This window comes from Nymphalis io, chromosome 10, assembly GCF_905147045.1.
Source record: "Nymphalis io chromosome 10, ilAglIoxx1.1, whole genome shotgun sequence".
In the NCBI taxonomy this organism is placed as follows: domain Eukaryota; kingdom Metazoa; phylum Arthropoda; class Insecta; order Lepidoptera; family Nymphalidae; genus Nymphalis; species Nymphalis io.
The window spans coordinates 8,321,629-8,332,104 of NC_065897.1; the positions used below are offsets into that span (position 1 = coordinate 8,321,629).

The 10,476-nt window shown below is 31.8% G+C and overlaps 2 protein-coding genes across 3 annotated transcripts; one reads left to right on the forward strand and one right to left on the reverse strand.

The window, feature by feature from the left end:
• Positions 1-811: 811 nt before the first annotated feature.
• LOC126771093 (protein SCO1 homolog, mitochondrial) lies at positions 812-2,810 on the forward strand. Its single transcript, XM_050490803.1, has 5 exons — positions 812-1,251; positions 1,922-2,045; positions 2,143-2,224; positions 2,302-2,428; positions 2,596-2,810. Exons 1-5 carry the CDS (start codon positions 976-978, stop codon positions 2,743-2,745), a joined length of 759 nt encoding a protein of 252 aa, XP_050346760.1. The 5' UTR covers positions 812-975; the 3' UTR covers positions 2,746-2,810.
• Positions 2,811-3,306: 496 nt separating this feature from the next.
• Positions 3,307-10,080, reverse strand: LOC126771515 (zinc finger protein 436-like). Of its 2 annotated transcripts, none has more exons than XM_050491418.1 (13): positions 9,479-10,080; positions 9,155-9,315; positions 8,925-9,082; positions 8,610-8,676; positions 8,500-8,525; positions 8,341-8,414; positions 7,894-8,080; positions 7,330-7,498; positions 6,705-6,905; positions 6,139-6,269; positions 5,873-5,993; positions 5,325-5,452; positions 3,307-5,214 (listed from the first exon to the last, which is right to left on the reverse strand). In XM_050491418.1, the coding sequence occupies exons 1-13, from the start codon at positions 9,746-9,748 to the stop codon at positions 4,613-4,615; spliced, it is 2,295 nt and encodes a 764-aa protein (XP_050347375.1). In that variant the 5' UTR covers positions 9,749-10,080; the 3' UTR covers positions 3,307-4,612. The 2 variants fall into 2 exon arrangements, with proteins under 2 accessions (XP_050347375.1, XP_050347376.1); XM_050491419.1 differs by having other exon boundaries at positions 3,308-5,214; positions 6,705-6,869.
• Between the last annotated feature and the right edge of the window lie 396 nt (positions 10,081-10,476).

Here is a 10,476-nt window from a genome sequence, read left to right on the forward strand (position 1 = left end):
TATCAAAATTTGATGGGGGCCTTTCATCTTAACTGCGGCGATGACCTTTTTTTTCACGCCAATTTAACTGTTCAAATTTATTTTTAAATGTGTACGGTCGTAGAGTTCGAGTGAGATTTTAGATAACATTTTACAAATTTTTGGATACTCAGGTTAAGAGCCCTCGATACGTGGCCCCTGTATCTAGGGAGCCCCGTATCTTTGTTACAGCAATTATTATTTGCTTATTTTTTCTTCTGCTAATCTATAAACTAGAATAATTATATTATTGGTATTGTTTAATTTTTTAACAAATAAGCTATTTTAAGTTCATTTCATTTTTATTAAATGTGACGACTGACATTTGTGGTATCGATATCTAATTATTTCTTTTTTTGACAACATTGGTAAATGACATCGGTACCTTGTCAGCTTACAATACCTACTGAATACGTCTGTCTAGTAATGCCAACTTGGAGGTTTTCCCCCCAAATTTGGGGGGAATCAAGATGTCCAGGGTTTTTTTAGGAGGTACATTTATTTAGTGGGTTTATTATTCAAGATTTTTTACCTTAAAAAACTAGGTTATTAATGTATGTAAATGTGTAAAATACACACCCATAAATACAACAGCTATTTTGAACTTGAATGTATTTTTAATTTGTATTGAGTTTAATTTGTATAAAAAAAATTAGGGGTTATTAATCGATATTTAGAGGAATTTAAAGTTGGTCCTATGGGGAATATTCTGTAGGAGTTGGCATCACTTACTTTGCTTCGTATTGACATCTATCACTTATCTGCTGCTGCTGTCATCTTATAAATAGGCATATATATATAGGTAATCTGTATGATAATTATGACTTACAACCTATGAATAATTTTTGGAGTATATAGAATGAAGAATCTGTAAATAATTGTTTAAGAGTGTAATTACTGTGATAAGGGGATATTCTTATAAGCAAAAGTAATAAGTTAAGTAGTTTTTCATTCAAAATGAACTCAATTTTAAGAAGTGCAGTGAGACCCTTACATCGTTTCTTATCAACAACATCAGTTAAGCAATGCGCCGTACCACCTAAGTTAAAACCAAAGAAATTTACTGGACCAATCACATGGAAGTCAATGACAGTTACAGCGCTTGTCGGTGGTGGTCTTACAGGTTTTATGTTGTATGTAAGAAAAGAAAAACAAGACGCGATAGATCGTGAAAGAAAGCGGCAGCTCGGCAAGGCCAAAATAGGCGGAACATTTGAGTTGGTAGATTCTGAAGTAAGTATAACTATACTAAAAGAGAGAATCTTTGTGGTTACATAAATTACTTTGCTGATAAATTAATCTTGCATCATAATATTATTATCATAACATAATTATGACTTTAAGGAGGGAAATTATTAAAATTCAGAAGTATGTAAATATTGCATTTATCAAAACAGGAAAATATAGTTTTAAAAAACAATTGATTAGATTGAAATAATTGAGTAATGTTTAGAAATTTTATAATACATAACCTCAATAACATCATAGCAAATGGATCCAATATTTCAAGAAAAATTTAACTTAAATTTTAAATAAAAACGTAGGCATCAAACCCTAATTACAAAAAAATACTCAATAATAGATAAATTGGTCCAATGAATTTTTACTAATGTATAATATACAAACTAATAAGGAGAAACAACATATCAGATATCACTTTTTAGCTTAATTATTGTAACTTGATAAAATTATATTAAGCTGTGAAAATGTATCTGTCAAAATCAAAACTATAAGAGTAATTTAAATTTGTCTCTTGGTTAAAGAAAATAATTAGATGTTCCGTTACTCTTAATTCAATAAGAAATCTGAAAATCTAATTTAATAAATTATTCAATTAATTTAAATATTCATATTATAGTTATGTTACGATATAATAATGTTTATTGACTATTAATTATTACAGGGAAGAACGGTAAAAAGCACAGATTTCCTTGGCAAATGGTTATTAATATATTTCGGCTTCACACATTGCCCCGACATATGTCCGGATGAGCTGGAGAAATTAGCAGAAGTTGTTAACAGACATGGTAATATGATAAGATACTATTTTGTTTAGATAAAATGTTAAAGAGTATTTCAATAATAATAGAACAGTAATTTAACATTTTTTTTCTAATCTTACAGACCAGACTCCATCGGCACCACCTCTGCAGCCTATATTTATTTCAGTTGATCCCCAGAGGGATACACCTGAAATAGTAGGAAAGTAAGTAACCAAATTCAAATATAATAATAGTAATTTTAAACATGAATTAATGTGACTGTTCTTTCCCTTGTTGTTAGGTACTGCAAAGAATTTACACCGAGATTGTTAGGTCTAACAGGAACTAAGGAACAAGTACAACAGGCGTGTAAATCTTACAGAGTTTACTTTAGTGCTGGGCCTCAGGATGTTGATAATGATTATATTGTAAGTATTTAAAATTTTTAATATTTCAAAATTTCAAAGTGTTTTAAACTAATTGGTTTTACTATATCCATAAAAATGTTTTAAAATACTCTTAAAGTAATTTCTACTAACAATGAAAAATAAGCCATTTAAAAAAAAATTATAATAAGGTTTTTTTTTAAATACAGGTGGATCACACAATTATAATATATCTGGTGGATCCCGATGGAGAATTTGTTGATTATTATGGACAAAATAGAAATGCAGCAGAAATTCATGATTCTATGCTTGTTAATATTCAAAAATATCAACAAGGCAAAAAGTCATCGTGGTTCTAAGAAAAGCATTTAGATATTGTAATTTTGTTGTTCCAGATAAAATTAAAATAAATTTATTTATTATAAAAATGTAACTTGTTTTAATTAACTTAATTTCAAATAAGAAATAAAAAATAATTTAATATTGTAATTATCCGCTGAAATGCTCCATCTTGTATGCATCCAAGCTGTCACATCTTTTCTTGATAACATCACAGCGTGATAAATAAACAATAATCGCTATATGTCCACTATGGAAATCTAAGAGTTTAACATTTAATTTCAAAGAGATACATAAATAAGCCAAAATAATGAATACCAAATTTTACGAGTGTTGTGCAAAGCTATTGTGTAAAAGTACAACAATCAACACACCGAAAGTTATTTGTATTTGTACCAAGCAATAATCAAGTAAGGAATAAGTGATTAACATTAATAGAAACATGTTATAGTTATTTCTGCAAAGATCATTTCGATTTAAATTACAAATACAAGGTTTTACATCAAAACATTTATTTCATTCAAAAACTTCTTGTTGTGGATATCTTGCGTGTTTGAGATTAAGTTGACACTTGGTTTATGTTAAAAATTTAAGGCAATTTAATTTTTAATAAATTTAAGCTTCAAAATGAATATATAATATAATATCATAGAATGGGTTACATATCTAAAATTAGGACAATATCTAGTTGTATACGGATAAAATTTGCAGTTTTACTATTTCGACAAACACCCTCGAGCCTTTACAATTGCGTCGAGATATAGCAGCGCTGAGCGCTGTCTATCGACTGTATCACGGCGAGTGCTCTGAGGAATTATTCTCTCTAATTCCTGCTTCCCCCTTCCTTCATAAATCTACGCGTGCTGGCTCTCGATGACACCGCCTAACTGTGACATCAATTCCATCGCGCACAAAGAAATTTGGCAACTCCTTTCTTTGTCGCACTTCCAAAAAATGGAATTCTTTACCAGCTCACGTGTTCCCCTCCTTTTACTACTCGGGTTCCTTCAAACGAGGCGTGAAGAGGCATCTTGCGGGCCGACAAGGCGGGGGCTAGTGTAGAACATTCTTCCCGACTGTACTGGTCGTCGTCGCGTTTGGACTCTACTACCACTTTCCAACAGGTGGAACGTGGAAACGTTTGCCTTTCCAGCAAATATATAAAAAAGGCTTATAATCCGTATTGATCTACCGCTTTAAAAAGGCGAACACTGGAGATTTATTTAAGATTGTGATAAGATACCAGATAAAAATAGTATAAAGGTTATGTATTGATGTTATACAACAAGTATATATAATGCTTTAAAAAAAATTGACACAAGCAAATTTCGAACGAAAAAACCCAGACAGAAAATAAATAAATATTTACATTACAGTATTATCTAGTTCTACATAACCATTAAATAATACCCAATTGCAGACATAGTAAGTTAAGACCGTTCTAATAATGTTTAACAAGAAGCTAAAGAGCAAGAGCTAAAACCTTCTTCTATACAAAAGATTTTTATAGTGAAAGTTTTTAAGAATTTAGATAGTGATATTTCAATTAACATGTAATCTACGGTTTATCTTACTAAGTAATTTTAAGAATTTCTAATAATATTAAGTTTTTTTTAATATTTTTCGTTAATAAAATTTGACTAAATTTAAGTTTAGAACGAGTGAATTACAAAATTAAAATCTAAATTTGATTATAAAATTCAATTTATTCAAATCTGGCTCTACAATATAATTAAGGAATATTCTTGAATAATATATATTTTAATAATGACTATAGTTCCGATCCAATTTTGATAGTAAATTTTACATTAAGTAACAAAACAAATATTTTGATAATTAAAAATTATTAAAGTGATTCATGCATATCATTTTTTTGATAAATACTTTTTAATTAAAGTTCGTAGTCATTTTACTAGTAATTTTTTGGATAGTGATATGTCGGCCAGACGTATGTATTTGCACTAAACTTTGGTCTAACTGGTATAATTTCACTGCACTTCCCTCCAAGACCGAAGTGGACTCCGATATATTCATCTCGCCTTCATTCACAGTCACCAAACTACCATTATGTGTATTTGGATCATTTTCAAAATTGATATTGTTTGTATTTAAACATATGTCTCCCTCTTCGTAATTTATATTATTATGTCCAACATTGACCACTACGAGGTCCGCCTTCACATTACTGTCATCTTGTAATACAAGCTCTCCGGATACTTCCAAAGGAACTTCTTCTGTAACCAAAGTAACTTCCTTATTCTCATATTCATTGTCAACATTCGATTCTGTTGTTTCTTTTATAGCAATGTCATTAGTTCCATTTTCTGCATAAATTAAATTATTATCCATCACGAAAGGTAATTGTTGGACAATTACAATCTTTTTCTGTTTTACTTTTTTCTCTTTATCATGGCTTCTGAGATGTTTCGCCAAATAACTTTTCTTTTTGAATTTCTCGTTACAAATAGCGCATTCGTAGGGTTTTTCACCTGCAAAACAAATTATTTGATATACTTACGTGGATTTCATTTAAATATACTTTTTATATGAAAACTTCATTAAAGATCACGAAGATAATGCATATTTTAAAATTATTCACCCGTATGTATGAGATAGTGGTCACGTAGTCGTGCAGCATTGATAAACTTCTTGGGACAAACGAAGCAAGCGAAAGGCCGTTCGCCGGTGTGCTGGCGCATGTGTGTGCGAATATCTGTCCTAGCAAACCTAAAATAAATAATAAGTAATTACATGAAGTAATGGCCTAACGAGATGGCCCAGTAGTAAGAACGCGTGAATCTTAACCGATGATCGTGGGTTCAAACCCGGGCAAGCACCACTGAATTTTCATGTGCTTAATTTGTAATTATAATTCATGTCATGTTTGACGGTGAAGGAAAACATCGTGAGGAAACCTGCATGTGTCTAATTTCACGGAAAATCCGGCAACATGTGTGTTCCACCAACCCGCATTGGAGCAGCGTGGTGGAATAAGGTCCAAACCTTCTCCTCAAAAAGGGAGGAGGCCTTAGCCTGTACTGTACTGTACATGAAGTAGCAGTAATTAAACTCTTTTTATATAATATTTGAACAGTTACAGCTTTTTAATTTTAAAGCTGCCATTGAAATAAACGTGTATTTTGTTACCTTTTTCCGCAAATATGGCAACTGTAGGGTTTCTCCCCGGTGTGCGTGCGACGGTGGCAAGTCAATGAGGAGCCAGAAGTAAACTTCCGCCCGCAAACGTCACACGTGTACGGTCTTTCACCTATAAAAAAAATAACTAAATAAAACATAATAATTTTTTTTCAGATTGTTAATATACAAAGTTTACAAAACAATTATACATTCAAAAACACCATAAAGGTTATGGCACGCCATAAAATATAAATTGCATATATTAAACACTATACCCGTATGAGTGCGCATGTGTAGCTTGAGGTTGGAGCTCTGTATGAATGTCTTGCCGCAAATCGAGCAGATGTAAGGCTTCTCCCCCGTATGGGTGCGGTGGTGTGTGTTTCGTGTCGACTCGTGACGGAATCTGAGCGTTTAATCATTGCTATTATCGACAAGTTTAAATTTCGTCGTAAATATTTAAAATATGATAATATGTTCGATTTCTAATTCTGTTCGTAAAAAAACTCGCCAAGAAATTATTTTGACTTCTTTTTTTATGAAATAGGTAGGCGGACTGTCGAATGGGCAACCTAATGATGGTAACCACTTGGTGACCGCCCATAGACATTGGCGATGTAAGAAATATCAAACATTCCTTACATCACCAATGCGCCATCAACCTTGGGAACTAAGATGTTATGTCCCTTGTGCCTGTAGTTACACTGGCTCACTCTCCCTTCGAACCAGAAAACTACAATACTGAATATTACCATTATTATTATTAGTAGCAGTACCTACCTAAGACAGGCTCGCACAAAGCTCTACCAAGTAAAAACCGCAAAGTGGCCACGGCACTCACCGCTTGTCGCAGTAGTCGCACGCGAAGCGCTTGAGGTCGGAGTGCACGAGGCGGTGCGAGGCCAGCAGGCGGCGCGAGGGGAAGGCCTTCCCGCACTCGCACGCGCACGGCCGCACGCCCGTGTGGCGCGCCGAGTGCGCCGCCAGCTGGCTGCTGTCGCAGAACCTGCGCGAGCGCCGCCGCACTATTACCCGCACCCGTCTATGACGACATCCTTGGGAATGCTTTGCTGGTGGGTTGGTTTTCCGCCACCATACGGTTGGTTGAGTCGCATAAAAGCTCGAAATTTACGGTAATCGGCTCTAACGACACCTGTGGTTGCTCTTCTACTCAGTCAGAACCACACGGTACGACAGCGTTATATGTTTTGCATAATTGCCCATAAAGTTGAGAGCCTATGCATGCCAACATTTACTTATGTTTTTTCCCGCCCGGTGACGCTGTCGAGGCCATTTGGGCCAACGGCAACAAATCAATTAAAAAAAAAATTTGCATTTACTTATGCTGGAGTTTCTTTTGCTCCAAATTAAATTAATGAAATCAAAAAATAGCTCATGCTTGGTCACAGATTCGATTTATGCCACAATGTCGTTAAATTTACCGAATGTAATAAAAAAGAGAGAACCTTTTGTCGCATATATCGCAACGATACTTCTTCTCGACCTTCTCCCCGGTGTGCACGCGCGCGTGGCGACGCAGAGCGCACAGCTCCGAGAACGTTTTGTCGCAGGTCTCGCACGGGTACCGCTTCGTCTCCATGTGACGCCGGATGTGACGTCTGAATCTGTTACGTTCTGAAATGTTCATTGATTATGATATATTACTACAAACGACGAAGATACACAAGTGTGTGTGCTAAGACATGTGCACTCTAATAGTATGATGAGATTACAATGCGATAAAATCGGAAACAGTTCAGTTCGACGGCTTTGTTTGCTTTCCTATTCACGGAGTGTAAAACACGGACAATTTTCAATATTCGGCCTGCCACTGAGAACTCAACAATTGATCTAGTTATAAGATCTACGATCTACTTTATTATAATTGAAAATAGGTAGGCAAGCTAACTAATGAGCCATTTGACAGCACAATAGGGAAAAACATAATTTATATTCACAACTTCTTTATTGAAAATTGAAATTAAAATTTTTAATTATTATTAGTTAATATATTTAAAAGTATATGCTACCTGTAAAGTCCTTAAAACATTTATTGCATGTCCAGTGGTTACCCTTTACATGCAATGCCGAATGTATGTGGAGATCTTCTTGAGAATTAAAGGAATCTTTGCACTGTCCACAAGCAAATGGTGTAATTGTTTTGCTGCTATGACACTGCTGAATGTGTGTTCTCAATGTCTTTGATTTTAGGAAATTCTAAAAAAAAAACAATTTAATTATTAGAAAAAGTAAATTTTAATGCTGTTTTTGAAAACCGTTATTGAAGTTATTTACTTTGATAGTTTTGATTGATTTTGTGGAAAATACTTTTCCACAAATTCTTATTTGAAAATTTAATCAGTTTACTCAAAATTTAACATATACATATTTTTCTCACTGCACTAACAAAATGCTTTATTAGGAAAGATAAAACTTTTATTTATATATATTATTTAATTCAGACTATTGTAGATTACCTTAAAACATTTGTTGCAATTAAATCGTTTCTTTTTTGCTGTAAAGCTTTTTTGATTGACATTTTTTTTTCTATCTGAAATGTACATATTATTTTTTTAGGCCTTTTTATCTTCAAATTAAGTCAATATGTTTCATACAAAATTACTAAAATAACAAACCTGCTAATTCAAGTCTTTCCTCACTTCTGAAAAAAAAGTGTAAATAATTAAAAGTAAAAAAAATTAAAATTAAAATAACTCTTTGTTCATGTTTAATTTGATTTCGGTACCTTCTATCACCTTCATTGTTGTCAGCATCATTATCATAAAATATGTCATCCTCCAAATATTCAATTTCTAAAAAGATTTATTACAGAATTTTGAAATCTGAAGCATCCCTCATTAGCATGATGTATTTTAAAATGTTTACAAAATAAAATATTACTTTGAATCTTAACTATAAATTACCTGTAGTAAGAGTTATAAATAATCAGTGTTCAACAGATAAAAAACACTAAGACATATTACCTATAAAATATGCTGTTAAACTACTAATTAAATAGATTCTTGCCATTTTTAAAATCATTCATAATTAAAAATGTAACCTTCATGGTCCTCATTTATTTCTTTTTTCACATCCTCCTCCTCTTCTTTAAAAAAAGTTTCTTCTTTTATAATTCTAATTTCATTATGTTGCATATGGTTTATTTGTCTAACATCATTAAACATTGCCAGTGTTTTCTGATCCACCTTATCTGAAGGGCTGCAATTGCAAATGATTTTGTATTTGTCTAAATTTAATATAATTATGATTTTGAAAAGAATCTAAGCTTACCCAGTATCGTAGCTACTTATGTTACTATTACATTTTTCTTTTAATAAGGACCTTAAAATGTTATTTGTCTTGTTGCATTTTAACTTGAAGTTATAGCAATGTAAGATATCACCTTGACATGAAGCACATATTTGTAATGGAAGGCTTTCGTCAGAAGAAACCTGAAATTGTGAAGGTTTAATGTAAATGTAAGTAAATGGTGTACAATAAAAAAAATAGTTGTCAATTTAGTAAGAAATTGGATTTGGCATTTTTCAGTAAATAAATAAAATATACATAATTGTTTTACTTCCAAAAATCTACTAAAAGTAAAGAAAAACTTACTTTTATGGAAGAAATAGAAGTGAATATATCAGCTAACAAATCACATCCAACTGTAGACATCAGTGAAATCATATTATTTTCAGCCATTAGGCATATTCGACAAACATATTTCATATCTATAGATAACTCAGGGTTTGTTTTAAATTCATTTTGACACCTATTTTTAGCTGCGATTGTTTTAGTCTGTTCTATATGTTTATTATTTACTATTGCAGTTAGCGGTATTTCATTTTCTAAGTCATTAGTATTTTCATTGGTTTTCTTCTCCATAATGTTCTTTTCAAAAAATTTTGACTCTCTTAAAATTAAAATAGACTTAAGTCATAAGCCATAACTTATTTATTTAGATATTCATATTGCAATTTGTAAAGGCATTGCAAAAAACTGTAATTATCACACTAACAAAATATGTACAATTTACGATTGTTTTGTACAATATCTATCAAAGCTTAATTAATACGCTTAAACAATATTATAAGCAAAATTAATACACTTTATGATCACGAAACAAAATATTATTTGCTATCTAACTAAAAACAATTTAATAAATTCAGAACATTAATTGAATTCCAAAACACAATTGAATTTTTAGATATATCATAATATTACCTATTTTATAATACATTATTTTATACTTACTACTAAATTGTCAATTTGACATACTTGTCACTTGGATGTTTTTTTCTAATTTCTTTTTTTTCTTCAAAATAGCAAAGACTATGCTTCATACAGCAAAGTCATCACTATAATTATAAAGTACATTATTTATGAATGTCTCGCATATTGGAGGATGTTAAGAGTACCTGTGATGAAGTACATATCAGTGATGGAAATTGATATTAGTAGTTATAATATTTTTAACAAATCAAAAATAAAATTACAGAATCCTGTTTGGTACAAGTATCTACCGTTTCTTACAAAGATAATTTTATATTAATAAACTAATATTTAACATCTCAATAGCTAATACCATAGACTTATTATTACTTCAATAATTA

What these genes read in the sequence shown, in the direction of transcription:
- LOC126771515 (XM_050491418.1), bottom strand. Translation starts at nt 9,748, where the DNA reads ATGGAGAAGAAAACCAATGAAAATACTAATGACTTAGAAAATGAAATA. An exon ending in TGCGATATATGCGACAAAAG is followed by an intron (nt 6,906 to 7,329) that starts GTTCTCTCTTTT and finishes ATGTCGTCATAG; the next exon opens with ACGGGTGCGGGTAATAGTGC. An exon ending in ACACATGCGCACTCATACGG is followed by an intron (nt 5,994 to 6,138) that starts GTATAGTGTTTA and finishes TTTTTTTTATAG; the next exon opens with GTGAAAGACCGTACACGTGT.
- LOC126771093 (XM_050490803.1), top strand. Translation starts at nt 976, where the DNA reads ATGAACTCAATTTTAAGAAGTGCAGTGAGACCCTTACATCGTTTCTTA. An exon ending in TTGAGTTGGTAGATTCTGAA is followed by an intron (nt 1,252 to 1,921) that starts GTAAGTATAACT and finishes TAATTATTACAG; the next exon opens with GGAAGAACGGTAAAAAGCAC. An exon ending in AGAAGTTGTTAACAGACATG is followed by an intron (nt 2,046 to 2,142) that starts GTAATATGATAA and finishes CTAATCTTACAG; the next exon opens with ACCAGACTCCATCGGCACCA.